Source organism: Lycium barbarum, chromosome 11, assembly GCF_019175385.1.
Source record: "Lycium barbarum isolate Lr01 chromosome 11, ASM1917538v2, whole genome shotgun sequence".
NCBI lineage: Eukaryota > Viridiplantae > Streptophyta > Magnoliopsida > Solanales > Solanaceae > Lycium > Lycium barbarum.
Genome location: NC_083347.1, coordinates 17,853,275 through 17,876,452, shown reverse-complemented (window position 1 = coordinate 17,876,452; position 23,178 = coordinate 17,853,275). Strand labels below are relative to the sequence as shown.

General features: G+C 34.3%; 2 protein-coding genes across 2 annotated transcripts; both read right to left on the bottom strand.

The window, feature by feature from the left end:
• Positions 1-9,280: 9,280 nt before the first annotated feature.
• Positions 9,281-12,502, bottom strand: LOC132618221 (G-type lectin S-receptor-like serine/threonine-protein kinase B120). Its single transcript, XM_060333280.1, has 6 exons — positions 11,214-12,502; positions 10,962-11,099; positions 10,401-10,853; positions 10,057-10,294; positions 9,813-9,963; positions 9,281-9,705 (listed from the first exon to the last, which is right to left on the bottom strand). Exons 1-4 carry the CDS (start codon positions 12,454-12,456, stop codon positions 10,086-10,088), a joined length of 2,043 nt encoding a protein of 680 aa, XP_060189263.1. The 5' UTR covers positions 12,457-12,502; the 3' UTR covers positions 9,281-9,705; positions 9,813-9,963; positions 10,057-10,085.
• On the bottom strand, positions 9,415-9,956 carry LOC132619498 (cysteine-rich receptor-like protein kinase 10). The gene is made up of 2 exons (XM_060334390.1): positions 9,813-9,956; positions 9,415-9,705 (listed from the first exon to the last, which is right to left on the bottom strand). The coding sequence occupies exons 1-2, from the start codon at positions 9,954-9,956 to the stop codon at positions 9,415-9,417; spliced, it is 435 nt and encodes a 144-aa protein (XP_060190373.1).
• Positions 12,503-23,178: the final 10,676 nt, after the last annotated feature.

Sequence of the window (23,178 nt, the reverse complement as noted above, 5' to 3'; positions counted from 1 at the left end):
CCAAGTTTAAATCTGTGAAGATAAACATAAATGTCACTCTCAATCAATTTCCATAATCACAAATAAAGAAATTATTTTCTTTCCCTTAAGAATTTTAAAGGAAAAATTACTTGTCATAGCTACCTCTAAGAGGTAATTATTGATAATAACTACTATTTAAATTATTTATATTTCATAGCTACAACGATTTTGTAAATTACACTTCGTAGTTATACTAAATACATAGAGTTATTCCACTATATCAAACTTTTCCCTTACATGTCTCTCTCTCCATCACCTCTCTCTCTCTCTCTCTCTCTCTCTCTCTCTCTCTCTCTCTCTTTTCCCTCTCTCCGGTGCCATCTGGTGGACGAAGTCCACCACAGCCGGCGTAGTCACCTCCGGTGCCCTCCGTCGACCGCTCCATCTCCTCTTTCTGGTTCTTCACCGTCACCGTGGGCCCTCCATCAACTCTTTCGCAGCCATCGGCCACTCCATCTCCTCATTTTGGTTCTTCGTCGCCATCGACCAAATCTAAACTCCTTCGCAGCCATCGACCAGATCTAAAAGAATCAAACTCTGTAGATCTCTCTTTTATGCATGTTTTTTTCAGATCTGTATGAAGAACAATGTATTTTTTTAGCGTATTCTTCATTTTCTAAATGTAAATATAGTGTGAATACATTATTCAACAAGTTTGCACTTGTATGATCTCCGGTGGAGTTGTTGCAGATATGTATGAATATAATGTTATCTTGATTTTTTTGAGTAAATACATTGTATTTTTAAAGGATTTGAATGTATTCTTCATTTTCTTAAGTGTAAACAGTGGTATTTTGTATTTCGCCGGAGATCCTATTGGTTTTGATTGTATTCTTCCTTTTTTAAATGCAGTGTATTTTGTAATTTCACCGGAGATCTGACTATATTCTTCATTTCGTCATTTTCTGAGCGTCAATACATTTAAACACCGTCGAATACATTCAACCTTGCGACATTCGGTGGAGACCTTGCTGATCGAAGCTTGAATACATTCAAATACAGTAGAAACAAAAGGATACATCAATATATAAATACACTAAAATACACAACTCAATCGTGTATTTAAATGCACTGGAATACAATCATTTTGAATACATATGTATTCAAAGAATTAAGGTTGCATGTATTCAAATACAGTCAAATACACGCAACATCAGATAAGGTTGGATACAACTGAACAATGTATTCAAATACAGTGAATTGCCCTAAACTAGCTACGAAATGTAGCTACAGATTGTTAAAAGTTCTTAAAAGGTAGAAGTTCTGGTAAGTTGTCCTATTTTAAATTATATACAAAATGAACTAAATAGGATAATATCTGAAAATATGGGTTCATTTTGATTATAAGCACGGCCAAGTGATATAGGTTATAAATTTTGTTAGGAGTGTGGACAAAGTTACACATTGGTAGCTGAAAAGAAAGAGGAGTTACTTATAAGATAATGGATGCTTTTAATGGTGTGAAACCTTTAGAGGAAAACCGTGTGGACTTGGTCCAAAGTGGACAATATTGATCACACCGTATTAAGAGCATTCTTAGACAGTTTTAGCCCAACAACTAGTATCAGAGCCAAAAATTTTGCGAGACGAGTCTCAAGGTGCCGCGGGGCCAAGCTTTGTGTCTTTGCCCGTCTATGGGCCTGTTTACGACATTTATCCATATCTTTGAAGACGCATACACATCCTTTGGACTTGGGTGATCGTAAATACTCCAACGATGTGGGTGCATAAAAAACACCTTGAACCTCTGACCTGTGAATCATGGTAATGAGCCTTGTTGAGCTTAGTTTGAGGGGGAGATTGTTGGGTATGCGAACAAAGCCCCACGTTGGTAGTTGAAAAAAAAAAGGAGCTACTTATAAGATATTGGATGTATTCTTAATGGTGTGAGGCTTTTTGGAAAAAACCGTGCAGGCTTGATTCAAAACAGACAATGTCACTCCGTATTAGTAATCTTGAACCGACAATGTCACACCGTATTAAGAGTACTTTTGAACCGTTTTGGCCCAACAAACTTTTCATGGGGACAAAATAGGAAAAAAACAAATAAAGTAAAGAAATGGAGTAAAATTTAAATGAGCATTGAATTAAAGGTTATTACAAATAGATAATTCAAAAGACACAATTTATGAAAATTGATATAGCTACGTAGACATAATAATACATGCACTTAATGATCTTCTAATCCATCAAATTATTGATCATTCAACCTCATATCATATAAGTTATTGTTATATCTTTACAATAAAATTTAAAAAGGTAAAACTTTAAGGAAATTTATGTGGTGTAGAGAACATATAAGAGGTATTTACATTTAGTAACTACACTTTACTTTAATTACATCTGGTAGCCAAATGTTGTATTTCAATTATACAAGGTAACAAATATAGCAACAAACGGTTCCTTTCCCTGCATCAAAATTCAAAACCCATCTTCCCCGATTCCTCCACTCTTCTTCAACCGCCGCCGGCGCTTCCGCCTCTGCCTCCTCCACCATCTTCGCCACTTCCGCCTCTAAGTGTATTTCTCGGATCTGCGTGTATACGAAATTGAAGAAAAAATACAGATCCCCAAATTGATCTAATTTTGTCAAATGGGCTTAGTCTAAATTTCATCCAAACCTGGAGGGGAGCCTCTAGTGGGCAAAACAGCCTTACCTGTGGGCTTTTTGACACGGAAGAAGGAAGTGATGCCATTTGTAGCCATTTTTGGGAGTGGAAAGCCTGACAGGGTTATCAAAAGTTGTTGTTGTTTGAAATGTATTTGTATTTGTGTTGAATACATAGAAAGAAATGGTTTCTGGTTGGATCTTTACCGGACGACGGCGCTGTTGTCGGTGGTGGAAAAATCTTCGGCGGTGTATTTTAGATCTGAGTGTATTTTATTAATTCTTCTATCTCAAATCTGAGTTTATTTTTTTCTCGTATCTCAGATCTGAGTGTATTTCAATATATTCGTTATTTTTTTAAGTGTAAAATACAATGTTTCTTTATGTATTTTTCACATGTATTTCGAAAGAGATCTTTTTATATACAAATGAATACAATGAATTTGAATACAACAGAATATCCCTATATTTTTTTGCACTTGTATTGTTTGAATACGACCGAATTTGAATACAATACACTGTGAAAGTAGATACGAATGAATACATCCGAATTGAATACAACGAAATACAGCCGAATTTGAATACATGTTACTGTAGCTATGAAATGTAATTAGTAAAAATGTAGCTCTGCCTAAAAAAAACTCCAAATTGTAGTCATTTGTGAAAATGCGCCAAAATTTTATAGGGCATATACGGGAAGGACAATCAAATTGTGAAGCCCACACAGACTATTCTTGGACACGGTTGACTCAAAGCGTTTAGAGACTGTTTTTCTCCCAGGCGAGTCTCAAATAACTTTACTTTTTAAACTATTAATAATGTTTCAGTATATATTCCTTTTGAATTTTAAGGAGGAGTGGACAGGTGATAAAGGTAAGGAAGAAAAAGTCTTGGATGATATTTACGGTTGGTGATCTAGTGAGACTTGTACATACGCATAACCGTGCGTGTTTTCCCATTCTGTATGGATTTCAATATATGTCATATGATTCTGGTTGTAACTCAGGTAAATGGATCAAAATAGTTCTATTTGATTTCCTGGTCCATTGATTTTTGTAGCTCTTTACTAACTTGTTTTTAGTTTTACGTCTTTTTTTAGAGATATATATTGTGTATAATAAGTATAGAAATAGTATATAGCGCTGAAGGTTTCAAACTCATTCGGAGTTGGAAAACGAACAAAAAAAAAAAAAACAGATTCTCAAGAGAAATGTTTCACATTCCTCTGATATTACGATCTTTACTACGACGATAAAATGGGAGTATATTGGTTGCAGCTTTACCTTGTACTCAAGTGGTAAAGGGTTCAAATCTTATCAAAGCATTTCCTATTGCTTAGTTTCTCAGGTAAAATATACAAATAGCCAACTGTCAGTTAATGTAATTGAAAAATAACTATAGTCGTGAAGTTTCAAATTCCACATGTAAAACTCTAACATGGTCATGAAGTTATACTTGTGGAATTTAAAACTCTATAACAATAGCTATTTTTTAAAGACAAGACCGAGAAGTGGCTAGTGAACTTTATTTCTACTTAGGTTCCCTACTCCCCGCTCACGGGCCCATGTCTGTCCCTAAATATAAACGTAAAAAATAAAGGAATTTTGACACTACATGACAACCTAATAAAGTCCTTAATAAATAAATAAATAAGACAAAATACATAGATAGAGACTTAAACTTGACCCTAATTATCAGTTTGACAATTAAACTTTTCCAAATGACAAAGTAGATACTTACCCTATGGCCTATTTGAGTAAGTATTTACCATGCACGCATGCTATCCCTACAAACTTTTTTTTTTTTTTTATTAAAAAAAAAAGATATAAACACCGTACTTAAAAAGAGACACCCGAATCATAGGTGGGAATGGACTTCAACGGAATAGTTAAACCAATAACATTTTATATTTTTCAGATTAGTCTTCATTAATTAATTCATTAAGGGCTTATTATACCAATATAATGTGACATCATAGGATTGAGGTCAAACCATTAATTAAAACATGTGTGTAGCTTTTGAAACATGATCTTCGCACCAGAAATTCGAAGTCGTCAGTTGTAAATATTCATGTTCACTTTAGTCTTTGCTATAACCGACTGGTGAATACTCAAATTCCTTTTACATTTAAAGAAAGTTGATTTTTTTTTTCTTCGTCCATTTTAGATTTTCGTAAGCAGATTTTGTCTTTTTTCTTGGACGAATTCCCTTTTTCTTTACATGCCGAATGGTTTATGTCCGCTAATTTAAGTGTCTTAGATTGACAAGTCACAAAGTTTAAAAAATAAAAGGAGACTTCTGATTTTTGTGGTCCTAAATTAAAGATGTATGTAATTTACTAAAATCCTTTGAATCTTGCGGTTTTAAATTTGCTATGTAGGATATTTGAATTGTCAACTTACTAATATAGAAAAAAACATTCTTTTTGAAACTGACCAAAACGGAAAGTAAGACACTTAAATTGAAATGTAGGAAGTAGTTGAACTTGCACATATAAGGTGAAAGAAAAAAAATCGCCAAGCAAGGCTTTGGCTAGGGCATAACTAAAAGTTTGCCTTATAAGGTAGAGTCTACCGCATAAGGCAGACTTTTTGCAAAGCCTTATCTTGCGAATTTTTATTTTATTTTTATGATTAAACCGGAGTTCGAACCCAGAACCTCAAGGTATTTTAGGCGAAGGACAAAAATTAAAGACCAGCACTTTGAGGGATAAAAATTAAAGACCACCCCAACAAAGGTCGCAAATTGCCCTTTTGAAATTGCTGGTTAACATTTTTGTTGAATTTGAATTGGCAATATAAAATAACCTTTATCTAGTATCATAGAAATATAAATTCCGAGTGTCTGATTCTTAAATCTTTTAGCTAACGTATGCAAGTGATCGTCCTCCTACATATGCTATTACTTAAAATTAATTTGGATATCCGTTGAAAAACATACTTTTACTATTTTAATATTTCCAGTAGTTTTAAATATAGTACTCAAATCTAAATATATATTTATCTAAAATGTCCAAAACACAGAATAATATATAGGTACTTTTCAAATTTTAAGATGAAATTTTGCAAAACAATGTTGTTAGAAAGAATAAAATAACGTTATATAAATCATACAAAATAATAAAGTATGTTTATATTATTGCTAATGAACTAAAACTAAAAGTGGATAATTAATACGTTGGAAATTGTTTTTATGCTGAAAACCATTTAAGGGATTATGTTTAGACTAAACCTAAAAGTGGATTATGTTTAGAAGTTCCATTTCTTGAAAGATTCGCAAATTGGAAGCCTAGTTTCCCAAACATAAGTAGATTACAAACGAGAATGAGAAATGCAAGGAAAGTAAAATAAAAAAAGGAAAGGCGAAAAAATAAAGCCATTTTAAGGACATGCTGAAAGCCATTTAAGGGCATGCCACATGGCAATAAACAACACGATAATCTATATCTATATGTATATATAAAAGAGAGACATAGACCCGTTGACATGACGCTCTCGTAACATAGAAAATACATTTATCTTTTTTCTCCTTTTTTTGAATTTTCCTTCGATTTAAATTATTTATCTCAGTAGTTACTTCACAAAACATAGAATTCTTATTGAAAAGGCACCTCCTCACTTATTAAGACTTGGGAAAATAACTGTTCCCTCTTATTAGAACTCCTATAGAAATAAAACGTTCAGTGCTGCAAAAAGTCACCATTACGACGCAAACGTTCTTTTCTACGGTAAAAATAGTACTTATTTTGAAGTCCCTAAGAATTCACTTTCTATTACGAAAAAAGAAGTCATCAATGGCCTTCAATTTTACATTCTACATCAAAGTACAGTATAATTTTTCACAACTGGTCACAATTACGAAAAAAGGTGTGTTAATTTTTTATCCTCTTGTTTTATCAATTTCCATTACATTTTAATTGTTCCTTCTATAATACCTTCGTCTTTCACAATGAAATATGATGTTGTCATATATCGACTACGTGTGCTGAACTTTTGAGATACTCTATTTTCTTCTGCTTTTCTGGAACTTGCATATATCTCTATCTTTCGGAGAGTTACTTGTCTCTATTTATACAATAAGACGAGTGACAAAAATATTGAAATAGAAGTAAAACTTGATGTATATTTTATCAGTGAATTAGGGGGGAAAATAGAGATTTATAATTGTAAGTTACCCGACCATGCCCAATAGAAACAAAAACATGCAAACTTAACATCTTGGTTGTCAAATGGCGGTATTTCTACGAAGAAAACGCTAATCTATTGAATTTGGAAAAGCCCCATAAAATTGTTATTCATCCTTTCTTGGAACTAATTATGCAAAAAAGAAGAAACATATCTTAAATGCTCTTGGTGAGAAATATTGTGATAAATTACGCAACAAATAAGTTATTTTCTTTTTCTTTTTCAGTTGTTTGCTTTTCTGGAACTTGGATATATCTCTCTCTTTCAGAGAATTACTTTTCTCTATTTATAAGACGAGTGACAAAATTATTACTTAAAACAAAAGGAAAATTTATTGAATATTTTAGGGTGAATTAGGGAGAAGAAAATAGAGATTTCTAGTTGTAGGTATAAACAAGTAACAAGTTTAGAAGTAACCGTAGGAGAGACAGAGAAAAGATTTAAAAAAAAAAAAAAAAGATAGATAAAAATAATAAAGGAAGTGGCAGATTAATAGGGTGAAAAAGAGAAAAGGAAATAGAAAAGATTACAAAGGATAGGGAGGAAGTCAATTGAGTGGACAAGATGGGTTTGCTCTGATGGTAAGCACTCTCTACCTCCGATCCGAAGGATGTTGATTCGAATCACCAAGGGTGCAAAAGGGGGAGGGGTTAAAAAAAGAAAAAGAAAAAAGAAGTCAATTGAGTGTGAGATTATGGAAGAGAAAGAGAAAGAAAAAGGAGAATAATGAAAGTAAAAAAAATAATTAAAAGGAAAGGGAATTGAGAGTTTTCTTTTCTCTTTTCCTTCCTATTTTTGGTTTCATTACTTTTTTTTTTTTTAATCATTCTCTTTTACTTGAATAGAAGAAAGTGTACTGCACAAAAGTTATACAATCTAATTAAAGTATAAAAAGTTAATCGAGTCCTTAGGTACATAAATAATTATATTAGACTAAGAGAATAGTGTTTTGACGCAAAATATATGAATTTTTTTTCCTACAAATGATCATTTCATTTTTAAAGAATATTTGACAATAAAAATGTAATTTATTTAAGCTCTAATTATCTTAAAATATTTATATTGTGATTTTATCAGTATATACAATTTAATTTCTTAATCATATAGTTGATTTTCTTTTTTGTCTAAATTTAAAAATAATCATATTTTAGTTTATTGGTGTTTCTCGAAACAGCGCGCAGCAAATTCCCTAGTTGTTGACGTAAAGCAGTAATTGACACAAAGTAAAAGAAACAAATATGTCAGAATGGCACAACCATGACCTATTCCTAAGCATGTCAACGAAGATCTTATATAGGAGGAGAAAAAGAGATATTGGCTTATCAAAAATGAGATGTGGAAATGACGAACATCGTATTTTGTTATCATTTCCTAATTGAGTGAAGGGTTAAACTAAAACTAGTCATGAGCGTATATGATTACTAATACTACTTCTCGTTTTCTCACATTCATATTGAGTAGTCTAGATCTCTTTTTCTTTTTTGTCATAATGAAATTAGCATGTAAAATCAATAGCTTAAAACTAGTCATGAGCGAATATGAATTGATTGGGGTCTTTGAAACTAGTCATAATGAAATTACAACCGTGTCTAGAACGTAAGTCGTAACAGTAAAAAATAACCAAACCTAGGATTTTTTCTTCTGAGTGGGGTCTTTGAAAAATCCGAAATACTAGGAAACAATCCAGACACATCAATGTAGTTTAGGTTGCTATGTGGACTGTGGTAGAAATTAGAAGTACATCGACTAGCGATTCACATTTGCGACCGTCCAAGCTTTGTTATCTTTTTATCAAAAAAAAAATTACAGTTTTTCTCGCTTTTAATCAGGCATTTACTTAATTCTGTCATTTGTTTCATTGCAATGATTTTATGACCAAAGTAGATACATTAGTAAACTGCACTCTGCGTACACAAAAATTGTTTTACTTCAGTAATTTATTTTAATCTAACCAAGTTATAGTCCAAATGAACATTATAAGCATATCAACAAGTCGGGTGATAAGTATTCTTTCATCCTTAACCAAAGGTTTAAGATTCAGCTCTGAGAATAAAGTCATTTTTGTACGAAGCGCTTTACCCTAAAGTGGAACTCTCTAGCACGAATCTGGATTAGTTGGGCCCCCAAGCGGATACCAAACACCAGGTGAAAATTAAAAACAACCATGAACAAGTGCTTATAGTGGAGTAACTGATTTGGGTCGAGTGATTTCAGATGATCAACTCACAAGTTTAATATTGGGAGCCCAGAAAACAAATGAAAAAGCATTGGACAAAGAAGCTCCGTTTGTCTTTCCATAATCTACACTATAATAAGAAAGTCATAAAGCTTGAAGTGTCTTAAAGTAAAACTCTCTACGTTACAAGTGAAGTTCTTCCAGAAACTGACGCCTCGTATATCTTCTTTGAAGGAATACAAATGAATAACCGCTTCATTATTTGAAGCAGTGGAGGAAGCTACATTTCTGTTTACAGGTTTGACATAACTTAGTAACTTTGACTTTTCAACATCCAGTAAGCTTGCCTTCTTGAAAATTCAAAACTTATAAACTAAAAAACTAACTCTGCCTCTAACTATAAGAAATAGTGACATAATTTTCTCCTATCGAGGTTCTGGCAAACTAATTGTCATCTCATTTTTGGAAGAACCATTTAACTCATGTTGAGGTTGCCAGCTACTGCGAAAGGCAGGTTCTTTTGGCTCGGGAATTGATAACGTTTCGTTGCTTAACATGGCAACTATATTAGACATTGTTGGCCGATCTGTGGGAATTTCTTGAACACAAAGAAGGGCAACCAAAATTGACCTTGTTGCCTTGTTAGCGTCGCAAGTTTCCCTTATTGATGGATCAATCAAATCCAACATTCTTCCTTCTTTCCACATATTGTACGCCTAAAAAGCCAGATGATTTGAAAGATAAGTTACAAAAGATAAACAAAGAAAGAAATAAAGACAACAAATTGGACTGATCAGTTTTAAAATATACAGATTACACTTACCCATCCTAAGAGGGATAAAGAAATTTCAGTCATGGAAAAGTTCGAGTTCCGTTCACTAGTTAGCATTTCCAACAGCAACACCCCGAAGCTGAATACATCTGATTTCTCCGAAAATTGGCCATATATTACGTATTCTGGAGACATATAGCCACTATGACGCGTTGGCATAAGTTAGTCTTCAGTAGCAATACATCAGGGGTAATAACATAAGAACTAGTTACAGATCACCAGGGGCTATACTTACTATGTTCCGACCACTCGGTTTGTATTGGCCTATGTTTGATCAGTCCCGAAAATCCTCGCCATTCCAAAGTCTGATATTTTAGGAATCATCTCTCGATCTAGCAGAATGTTGCTTACTTTTAAGTCCCTGTGAATGACTTTTAATCTTGAATACTTATGTAGATAAAGCATTCCTTGAGCAATTCCTTCTATTATCCCAAAATGTATATTCCCGTCTAGCACAACCTTCAATGAAGGGTCTAAGAAAAAATGAAATGTCTAATCAGCCAAGGGATATGGGAAAAAACAGTAATGATTCTCACAAATATAATAACACTAATGAGTATTTAGAAGTAGAAGACGAACCAAAAAGAAAGTTGTCCAGGCTGCGATTTGGCATATACTCATAGATAAGTATCTTCTCCTCGCCTTCAACACAGCATCCTAACAGGCTGACTAGATTTTTGTGCTGCAAATTCGCGATTAGCTTCAACTCATTCATGAACTCCTCCAGTCCTTGTGATGACCTCCTGCTTAGCCTTTTGATGGCTACGTCTCCGAACTCAGCCAAAAACCCCCGAAACAGAATGTTTAAATCCTCTATATTCATGAAAGAGAATACTATGAGCATCAAAACATTGAATTTTTGCACCTTAAACACAGGGCCAAAACCACCTTCTCCAAGTTTGTTATCTTCGTGGAAATTGTATGTAGCCTCTCTTATATTCTGCAGGCTGTACTTTACCAACTTCATATCATCTTTCCCAACGAAAGAACTTGACGTGAAGCTAAGGAGAGAAGAATTTCCGTCCTTCCAGCCTTGTTTCAAACAGCAATCAGTTAGGCTAAGCAGTGTAAACTATAAAAAAACTTGGAATCATTAATACTGCTAATTTACAATTGCGAAATTAGTATCACTAGACACACCTGTTCTCTTCAAGAGCTTTCTTTTGAAGATAAAGACTAAAATACTTATAAGAAGCAAGGTTGCAGCAACCGCAGAAACAATTTTTGCAATGAGAATTTTGTATCTTTGAGCTAAATTCCCAGATAGACCATCAGTATCTACAACACGATTGAAAAGTAAATAAATTTGGTTAAATTACACTACCAAATACATTAATTAGAACAATATTTCATTTGTTGTTTGTACAATTGATAAGGTTAGAGTAAACATACTTAGCTCAGAGCCATCAACTCGAACATAGAGAGCTCTACTGTCATTGAAGTTATCTGCAAGATCCAGTAAATTTCCAAACCAAATTAAACAGTTACCATTTGAATAAGCATAAGCTGAGCAGGAGCAGTTCCTAATGCACCGCGTTTCACAGTCTTTACTGCTCATATTTCCTAAGGAGATAGCATGATCTGGCAACTTCATATGCTCGCGTTTCAAAAACCCGTCTCCACCATCACATTCCAATGCTACTTTTCTCATACAAGCTCCATTCCACTTCTCATTTTCCGAATATTCGGAAAATCTTGGTTCAAATCCAGTTAAACAGCTGCATTTTCCACTTAAGATTCCACAGCTGCCAAATGGACCACAATAGGCATAAACTGCACACTCAACTTGTGGCTCCCGAATTGTAGTAACCCAATTACTATTATTCTGAATAGTTAGCAGCACCAGGAATTGCCCACTAGGATCCAAAACGACCCTTATTATTAACGGGCCTTTATTTTGATCGAAAGTAAGAGATACTTCATCGTGATTAGAAACTAAATCAGCATGCCATGTAACTCCTAGTATAGTCCTCCGCGGGAATTCGTCTTCACGGCCAAATCTATAATAAATACTGCTGTGCTTCCAAATGAAATAATGGTCATGCCCTTCAGGATCTACTCCAAAAGAGAAATTTCCAGGCCGGGGATCTTCTTTACTCGTCCACGAATTGATCACAGTTTGTTTGCCTGTCTTTCTGTTATAACCAATTTTCATCCCGGGCATTAATGTATCGGTAGGATGCTCAAAGCTAGTCCATATGTTAGATTCACCATGTTTAAGAACAAGATTTCCGTTATCTAACAACGCTCCCACGGTAGAATTTGAAGTTAATAATCCCCCTGTGGTGGATGTAACATTTGATGACCAAATAAGTTTACCCTTTTCATCAACAATCACGAAATTCCCATCAATACCTATAGTGAAAACTACAGTAGAATTCTGAGGGATTGGAGATTCTCTGTTGGCAACCCAAATGACATTTTGTTCAGGGATAGTATTGTACCATATGCCAAGGTAGCTGTTTGTAGAATTACCTGGAGTGAAGAAGCCTAAGGTAAAACTTTCACTAGTTGAAACCAGTGTCTCATTACCAGTGATTGATTTGCCTGCCTTTATACTGTTTCCTCTTGCAAAAAGGTGTAAGCAAGAACATGAGAATCCTAGTACAACAGCTACAACAGTATTCAATTCCATTTATTTTCTAAAGTTCAGCTCCTCCTCTGCTCTTATTTATTTTGTTTTGCCACTTCATTTTGTCCCAACTTCTAGGAAGTCAACATGAGTTAACTTTCTTTACCATCATCATTTTGTAGGAAATTAAAAAAACTAGGCCAACTATATATACAGTCCCTTAGAGTTGACATTTTTAAGAATGTTTCCCAGTAGTAAAAATCTTGCATCTACCTTGAAAATGTGTCTATTGAACACAAAGCACTGACATGGACTAGAGTGTGTTTCTCAAACTTGTTTTTTTTAGCCATTGGAGCAATTTTAATTTTTTGTCTTACAACGGGCGAATTGCCCTTCTTTTGGGTGGTCTTTAAATTTTGCCCTTCATATTTAAAATTTTTAAATTTTGCCCTTCGCTAAATCCCATGGGTTTCAGGTTCGAATCCCACACAGTCAAAATTTTTAAAAAAAAATCGCAAGGCAAAGTTTAAATTTCGCTATGCCCCCATCGGCATACACTTGTGAAGGAATTAGCAAAGTTATGCCGGACCCGGCATACTTATGCCTTATGGCAGACTTGGCATAAGTATGCCGGTTCCGGCATAACTGTCACGACCCAACCCCGTAGGCCGTGACTAGTGCCCGAATTGGACACTCATATTGCCGGTTAACTGTAATCATTTATAACTAGTATGTCATCAACTTATTTGTATAAAAAGGTATGGTGTTGTTTTAAAGCTGTCAATTTTTTTTTTTTGTATGTCGTAGGCACCTGTCTCCTCAGAAGTTACAATTTTTAAACAACAACATATATTTTTCTACGCAAGCCGACAAGGCTACCACGATATGCAACATACCAAACATACATATATATGCAAGCCGACAAGGCTGCCATTACGAATGGGTATGCCCCAAACATAAGTCATAGTCACACAACGCATCAACAACTACATACAGACCCACAAAGATGTCCACAGACCTCTAAGAGTAATGACTGTATCATATGGAGGGACAGGGCCCCGCCGTACCCAATTAAACACATATGAATACAACACAAGGGAGTTATACCACAAGCTAGCTCCGGAACAAAGGAGCAGTCCAAAATAGCTGAATAGGTACCCTAAGCTGACGGATCTCCAAAACGAGCGTCTGTACCTGCGGGCATGAACGCAGCCCCCCGAAGAAAGGGGGTCACTACGGAGTATGTACTGAGTATGTAAAGCATGAAATGTAGTAATAGACTCATAAGGAGACAAAGTATGTAGGACCCAATGCAACAATCAGAAATTCATAAAACTTGCCTTTGGACATATTTCATCTGTATAAATCTCATATCAATATCGTTATAGAGTTTTGTAATCAAAGCTGCATAATCATTCTGTATATAACATATATAACGTGTCACGGCCCTTTAATAAGGGACTCGGTAATTAAAATCATAGCATCACAAACATAAACATAGACGTGTCCCGGCCCTTTAATAAGGGACTCGGTAATAGGGAATATGCCCTCCTGGCCACCATCTCCATATCATCATGTCATCACATCATCATATCATCATCATATATATATATATATATATATATATAACGTGTCCCGGCCCTCTAGTGAGGGACTCGGTGATTAATATAGTAAATATGCGCACGAGAACGTGTCCTGGCCCGGGACTCAGTGAAGGATATAGCGGTAAGCACGAGCAGAATAAATAACAACCACATATATGCAATTCATCTTTTGAGACTCAATGGACAAGCACTAACCAGCTCTAAAGTGTCAAAATAATATTCATATTCAGTTCTTTTTAAGTCTCATAACAAACTATAACAAGAAACGTTTCAGATTTCGTGTACATGTATCAACTTAACATGGCGTAGCTTTTGAAAGTCAAGTATGCCTCTATTTGTGCATTTCTTTAAGAGTAGGAACTTCTATACATCATTCATTAGTCAATCATATAGTAGGCTTGTGACAACAGCATTAAGGAAATATAGAATCATAAGTCATTCATGGAACTAGAGAGTAGAATTTACCCCAAGGTTCATATCGTTTCATACTTACGTCTAGGACATGCCAAAAGAAAGAAGGAATAGGCTTTACATACCTTTAGCGTTTAGTCGTATAATAACTTGTACTTGCTGCCCAATGGTACTTAACCTATATCAAGATATCACAAGCTATGATTAGTTTACGAGGGAATTCGATACGTATTTTGACACTCACAATCCCTTTCTAACATTTAGACGACGTTTCGTTCGCATTCAAACCAACTAGTGCTACAAGCTAATATTGCTAGTCGTTCTTTCATGTATCAATCCAAACTTGTATACACATGATTTAAGGGACTTTGGAAAGTCCATACATCATTCAAAACTATCCCATACTCACGGCCAAACAGCACACACAACACTACAATTTCTATTTCGCAATTTTTCCAACTTCAATTACAACGACAACAACACGTTTACAACATTACTTATGCGATTATCGGAACTGTTTCAGCATCATATTTATTCTTATAACAGTCCACAAACCATTTCAATTTCAACTTGAATCATTAAGCTTCACTTTCACTACACGTTCATAGCAACAATCAATATTCAACATTCACTAATTTGCTTATAACCTTAAAACAGTCCACTGTTTTGGACTGCTTGCGTACTTCAATTTGATTTGTTTCTTTAACACCTAAATTCACATATTCAACATACATACAATATACCACAATGTTCATAACAACAACAATCAAAACTTGGCACAAAACAGTCCATAATTTCCCCTAAAACAGCCCCTTTACACGGCTTCAACACAACTATAACAACTTCATGATTTTCATCCATTCATCCAAACCACAACACATTCAATCCATTTCCAATACATGTACAAGGAGATTAAACATGATTCCATTAAAGCCTACAACACATGGCTCATTTAAACTTTTTAGAAAACAGTCCATTACCACAAGACGTCCAAAACAGTCCAATAACATGTCCAAAACAGTCCCTAAACAATGTTCGGAATTCTTGCAAACATTTACGAACATACTAAGCAAACCACCTATGATTCTTACACATTATTTCATGCCTTCTTTTCATATATTTTCAGTAGGTTATGACCAGCTATCCACACGACAAATACAACATCAATTCGTACACAACAAAACTACATCGTCATTTCTATAATCCTTACAACAACTCACAAACGATTTTAGTTTCAACTCCAACCATTAAACACCTTCATTTCCATCATGAAATTCATGATAATAACAATCAAAATATCAAGTAAAAACAGTTCACTAACTCCCTCACAAAACATTCCAATACCAACATGCAACATCATAAACCAACTTCTACAATCTTTGTTCATTTACATATGTTGACACCCATTCAATTCACCAACAATACATACAAAATGAAACCAACCATGGCTTCCCCAACACTCACGGCTCACTCTCTACTTCAACTACAACAACAATCCAACAACAACCTTCATGAACTATACATTCAAATCATCATGCAACACAAGAACAATAAACATTCTTACCTTACAACTTGTTCTTCACTTTGGCCGAATCTTCAACCCTATTGAGGTGTTACACCTCCTTGTTTCTTTTCAACAACTACTACACGTTCTTGTACACTAGATGAGGAGTTGATTTGAGGAAGAAAACTGATTTTTTTGGTGGTGGAGGAGCTGCCATAGCCGTGGCTCTCTTTCTCTTTCTAGGGCTTGAGAGCTTCTCTCTCTAAGTTCTAGTTGGTGGAAGATGATATGGTGATAAATGACTTGTTTTAATCATCCAAGATGATGTTCATGGGCAGCATAAGCTCCCTCACGTGTCAAGATCAGATTTTTGTTTAATAATACCTCCCACTATCAATTGTCCAAGAATATGACTCATATTTCATGAATTTATGTGTCTCCCCTCTCTTTTATATCCATATAATAATAATTCCCCACCACTAAATATAAATCCACACTTAATAATCCAATCATGGTTAATTAATCCCTAATCTCCATTAATGCTTCTATACCAAACGAAATTTGTAAGTAAATTGTGACTTGAAACGAAACCGGAAGTTAAAGTCTTAATCCCCACTCAGACCAACTTGCATCGACCATATCTCCTTATCCCGATATAATTTTGATGAGCGGTTTGTTGCGTTGCAAACTAGACTCGATGAATTTAATTTTAGGCTTTTGAAACGCCTTAAAACTCCTCATATACAAGGAGATATGCCTCCAACAATATGGGCTAAAAATCTGGTCCGAGATTTTATTGAAGTTGTTCCGATTCATTTCATTTAACTTCTAATCCTCTTCCAACCTCATGTAACCTCTTATACATACATATACATACTTATATACATACTCATAGCGCGATTTCAAATCCTTTAGGTAACCGTGTCACCTTGAGATACTTAAGGAAACCATATATAACGATATTCTTACTAACTCGATTAACTTTCCTGAACCTTCTTAACTCATTCTTTCTTGTTTTAATACAAGTTACACGGATTATTATGGAGTGTAACATTCTTCCCCACTTAGGAACATTCGTCCTCGAATGTTACATTAGTGTTGTATAAGCATACTTAACCCTTCATCCTTCCTAGTCAATCTTATCCTTCACAACCTCACAGCCTGTCTTACCAATACATTCGCATCTGTCACAATTCTTTTTCTTCTGTACTCTTGTCTTAATCATACTATTACTTCTTTTAACTATAAACGCGTCATAATTTATCCCTGCTTATCAATTCAGTCAGTACCTCATATAACACCCTAATAAGATTTTCCATCCTTTTCTAAATCATCTCTTATTATCACAAACCCTTCCAAATTGCCCTATCATTTCCTTTTATACTTGTGGAAAATTTTAGCAGAGTTCCCTCTGTATTTCCTTACTATCCCAGAACCTGCACGCAGGAAATACCAACAATGCCTCACAGGGCCAACATATATATATATATATATATATATATATATATATATATACACATCATATCGTATCATAGCCACACAGAGCTCCTAATATTAACAACAGTATGAAAGTGATGGACTTACCTCGTATGTCTAATCCAAACTGCACCTGTTATACTTTCTCTTTCGATTTTCAACTTTACATTTCAATCGTACTTCCATACCTTACTCGACATATACCTTTCGTACCTTTGCTTACCTGCGTACTTTGGAACGTCCAATATCATCAATCACTTTCTTCTGTCGATGTCATTCTTCTGCTGAAATCAAGGGTTAGTATAAGGAATTTCATTTCCTATAACTGGGCTCTATCGCACGATCTTGGATATGAAAGAAAGGTAACATCCTAAATGTCCTGTAGCTTCCTGTTTATAGATGTGGTGCACAACACATCGATAAACAAGACTCTACTAGACACGGTCTGTAGACACTCCTAGGACGAACTGCTCTGATACCACTTCTGTCACGACCCAACCCCGTAGGCCGTGACTAGTGCCCGAATTGGACACTCATATTGCCGGTTAACTGTAATCATTTATAACTAGTATGTCATGAACTTATTTGTATAAAAAGGTATGGTGTTGTTTTAAAGCTGTCAAATTTTTTTTTTTTTGTATGTTGTAGGCACCTGTCTCCTCAGAAGTTACAATTTTTAAACAACAACATATATTTTTCTACGCAAGCCGACAAGGCTACCACGATATGCAACATACCAAACATACATATATATGCAAGCCGACAAGGCTGCCATTACGAATGGGTACGCCCCAAACATAAGTCATAGTCACACAACGCATCAACAACTACATACAGACCCACAAAGATGTCCACAGACCTCTAAGAGTAATGACTGTATCATATGGCGGGACAGGGCCCCGCCGTACCCAATTAAACACATATGAATACAACACAAGGGAGTTATACCACAAGCTAGCTCCGGAACAAAGGAGCAGTCCAAAATAGCTGAATAGGTACCCTAAGCTGACGGATCTCCAAAACGAGCGTCTGTACCTGCGGGCATGAACGCAGCCCCCCGAAGAAAGGGGGTCACTACGGAGTATGTACTGAGTATGTAAAGCATGAAATGTAGTAATAGACTCATAAGGAGACAAAGTATGTAGGACCCAATGCAACAATCAGAAATTCATAAAACTTGCCTTTGGACATATTTCATCTGTATAAATCTCATATCAATATCGTTATAGAGTTTTGTAATCAAAGCTGCATAATCATTCTGTATATAACATATATAACGTGTCCCGACCCTTTAATAAGGGACTCGGTAATTAAAATCATAGCATCACAAACATAAACATAGACGTGTCCCGGCCCTTTAATAAGGGACTCGGTAATAGGGAATATGCCCTTCTGGCCACCATCTCCATATCATCATGTCATCATATCATCACATCATCATATCATCATATATATATATATAACGTGTCCCGGCCCTCTAGTGAGGGACTCGGTGATTAATATAGTAAATATGCGCACGAGAACGTGTCCTGGCCCGGGACTCGGTGATTATTAGGAATTTTTTATTTTCTGTGATTTTATTGAGATGCCGTACCGTATAGCCATCCTTTTAGTCTATTTCCATCTTTGTATACCTCATCACTAGTAGATCTACAGATCCTTGACATTCGAAATAACCTAACGTTTTAGCTTTTTTTATTTTTTTTAATTTTTAAAATCAGGTTAGCACTTATGCTGCTTCATGCAACTATATTTATTTAATCAAGTACGATCTCAAAACACATGTAGGATAAGAAAGTATTCTAATGGTACCCCCAAAAAAAAAAAAGTCAAATTAAAGTAAAAAAATAAATGACTTTAAATTTGTTTTTTAAAGTCACGGAGATATTTTTTGAAACTTACCAAACCCGACACACCAGAAAAAAAAATTACCATGTGGCTTTAGAAAATTATGTCTACTAAAGAAAATATAGGTAGACTTTTTTTTTAATTAAAAAATAAATTAAATGATTTTTTAAAAAAAATTCCGTTAGTGAAAAGGGTATATTTGCACCATTTTGTAACTGCAGGGATATATTTGCACCATTTTTATAACGGCAGGGGTATATATGCACCACTTTTGTAACAAGGGGCATATCTGCTCTAAATCGCAAAGTTGAGGAGTATATTTGCACCTTTTCCCTTTTTAATATGCAGGACAAGTAAAAATGGACTGATGGAATATTTATCAAAGGTCTTCTGTTGGGATGAAGCCACAAGGAAGCTTTCCAATTTTCTAAATACCATTCTTAGCTTTCAACGCAGATCGTTTCAGCGAAATCGCCTTAAGGGCAATAATGGTTTCTCTTTTTTCTTTTTCTTGTTTGGTGATTTGTATTATTTTTTAGGAGTTCAAGTTCACTAATTAAATTGATGAAATTTATGTTTTGGTATGACACTCCGCTAGACCAACTTTTTAACAAATATGTTGATAACTGCTAATCTTATGCAAGTTAAATTAACAACCTTAAAATTTGCGTGCGCAAGTAATTTATGCGTTATTTAAACAATGACAGACTGAATGACATAAGTCTTTTGAATTATATATATATATACACACGTACTAGGATTACACCTTTTTCCAATAGGGGAAAGAACACTTATCATGTCATCTTACAATCCGTGTATGGATGTTGAGCAGTCAATTTAGTTTCCAATTATGTAGGAGTGAGATGGCCTTGCTTGGTTTCTACTTTTTTTTTTTTTTTTCCTTTCAAGTCCAATTATAAGAGGGCAATTTGCAGGATTGTCCTTAGCTGGGGTGGTCTTTAATTTTTCTCCCTCAAAATGGTGGTCTTTGACTTTTTCCCTTTAGGCAGAATTTGGACCTTAAAGGCAAAATTTGCACATGGACATAATTTACAAAATTTTGTCTTAAGGCCCAAATTCTGCCTTGCATGGATAGATTTGCAAAATTTTGCCTTGCGATTTTTTTTTCTTTTTACTGAGTTGGGGTTCTAATCCATAACTTCAGAGTATTAGGCGAAAGACAAAACTTAAAGACCACCAATTTAAAGGCTAAAAATTAAAGACCACCCCAAATGAAGGACAATCCGTGCAAAAAAAAGATTATAAGAGTCTCATTATTGGTCAAGGTTTGAAACCAAGCTGGTCTACTTAATAGGACGTTATAGTGGGGCTCACTCTCTCCATCCTTATTTCGGTGGCCGGTGGCGTTGTTTCACCAAACGTGAAGTTTAAGAAAATAAGGAATATTTTTTTTAATTTATGATTTAAAAAATATATGAGCATTTGTGAGGTTATAAATTATAAAATATTATTCTTTTCGGAACAAATTAAAAAGAAAAGTGTGTCGCATTAATTGAAATAAAATGGACATGACTACAAAAAGTGTACTATGTGCTGCATTAAGAATATCAACCAGTTTTTTTATTCCTTCTACGCTCTCATTGTTTCATAGATTTTCCTGTTAGTTTCCTCATGCCTTTTCATTAATTAATAAGGTACATTTGGAATTGTGAATTAGGACATTTATGTCCATACAGAGACGTGTATCATGTAAACCACATGTTCCAGCAAACCTTCGTTCCAATTCCAATTATGCTTAGCCCAAAAGAATGAAAAAGATGCTAGCCCAGAAGTCAAAAAGAACTAATACTACATAATTGCTCATTTTCTGATTAAGACTCAACTGATTAGAGAGCTTACTAGGAGATGAGAGAATTCACACGACTTCAATGTTTTAGGCCGAGCTTTTCCGATATATCCAAGCTAATACAAGGGACACCCTATTATTATTATTATTATTATTATTATTATTATTATTATTATTATTATTATTATTATTATTATTATTATTATTATTCACATAAGCAACGGAAAAAATGTACCAAAAAAGAAAAAGACATAAGAAACGGAAAAAATTGTACCCAAAACAAATACGTAAAACATAAGCAACGGAGAAAAATAGACAACTTCTTATACTAAAATATAAGGAAAATGGAGTTTGGGAATTTTTGTATTTGATCTTCAAGCTGGAATAATATATAATGACGAGGGATGTTTAGTTAGTTGAAAACCGTAAGTACATAAGGATCTACTAATAAAATCTAAATGTCCAGCAAATTATTAGATGTGCTAAATGGTATAGGGTTTTATAGAATGTAATTTTAATTAATACACCCTTTATTTCATTGGCAAATTACTTACTCAACTTAAAAAAAAAAGAGTATCAATTCCAAGCCCCCTTTTTATTTTTGAGATCTTAACATTTTTAGCCAGACGGGTGAAAAAAATTTCACCCGCCTAGTTGTAATTGTTTGTAATCATCTCCGATATATACTTGGTATATAGCAAGTGTATAATAAGTATATAACTAGTGTATATACACACTGATTTTGAATTCGTTATCAAAATAGCTACTACATCCACCAATAACTTTATTATATCACTCGTTACCACTTCTTTCTTGGATACCTTAGTAATTCTTCTTATGTTATCCTAAATTCGATAGAACAATTCTCTAGAAACTACCACCTTTTACTACACAAAATCAATTGTTTCAAATCAACACGGATAGAACAAACTAAAAACAAAATTTTAAGACTTTTTCGTCGTCGCACTTCCTTTACCCTTTGTCACATGTTCACTCCTTAAAATTCAAAAAATAAAAAGAGTATGTGCTGAACATTAATTGATGGTTTAAAAAGTAATGTTGAGGCTTGTGTTGAAGCAAAACAGCCTGTAAATGCTTTGAGGCAACCATGTCCATGGGAGAGTAAAGGTTCACAGGACTAATGCTATGATAGTCCCATTTGCACGTTAAGCCCTGGGCATGCTTTTTTTATTTTTTTAAATTGGGGGCCAGGGAAAGAGATTACAAATTGGGGAATCGAACTCTCACCAACAAGGTAAAATTTTTGATAATCAACCAACTGAGCTACTAAAGTTCCCCTGGGCATGCAAATTACCTTGTACACTCCAAAAATATTCTATGTGCGCTTCACAATTTGATTGTCCTTCCGTACGTATGCAAAATTTGAGTGCAATTTACCTTTGAAATTTTATTGTAAAGATATAACAATAACTATATAATCAGAGGTTATATGATCAATATTATGATGAATTGGAAGTTCATTAATTATTATGTGTAGTTATATCAATTTTCATATATAATTTAAGTATGTTTACTTGTAATATCCTTCAATAATTTATCCTTCAATTCAATGCTCATTTAAATTTTACTTCATTTTTTAATTTGTCTTTTTCCTATTTTGTCCTTGTGAAAATATAAAAAGAGAGTGCTTTCATTATTATACAAGAAAGTAATAAGAAGAGGTGCAAATCACAACAATGAACATATATGAGACGCACAAAACACACACACACACACAAAAAAAAAAAGATCCTTATTTTCGACAGAGCACCTAATGAATAACTATGGACCCGTTTGGCCATTAGAATTATTTACTTTTTTCCGATTTTTTTTTTACTTTATTTGAAAATTAACGTTTTGCCATAAAAAAATCAAATTTTGGGAAACACCTAAAGTCATATTTGAACTTTTTTCACTTTCAGTTTGAACCATTGCATTTAAATTTTATTTTTCAAATTTTAGATAAATTTTTTATTTTTATAAAAAGGACCCCATTTATATCAGCCACCAAACTGATGCACGCTGTACTACCCATTACCCAACATTCTAAACTTCATAGAAAAAAACCTAACACTCATTGAGAGTTGATCAATTTGAAAAAAAAATAATAATCATTAAAGTTAACGAATGTGGCT

Bases quoted from the DNA above. Each gene is read 5' to 3' on its own strand.
- LOC132618221 (XM_060333280.1), bottom strand. From the start codon at position 12,456: ATGGAATTGAATACTGTTGTAGCTGTTGTACTAGGATTCTCATGTTCT. The intron at 11,100-11,213 runs GTATGTTTACTC...ATCGTGTTGTAG, and splicing joins AGTTGATGGCTCTGAGCTAA to ATACTGATGGTCTATCTGGG. The intron at 10,854-10,961 runs GTGTGTCTAGTG...GTTTGAAACAAG, and splicing joins AAAGCTCTTGAAGAGAACAG to GCTGGAAGGACGGAAATTCT.
- LOC132619498 (XM_060334390.1), bottom strand. From the start codon at position 9,956: ATGTCTCCAGAATACGTAATATATGGCCAATTTTCGGAGAAATCAGAT. The intron at 9,706-9,812 runs GTAAGTGTAATC...CTGGCTTTTTAG, and splicing joins CTTTATCCCTCTTAGGATGG to GCGTACAATATGTGGAAAGA.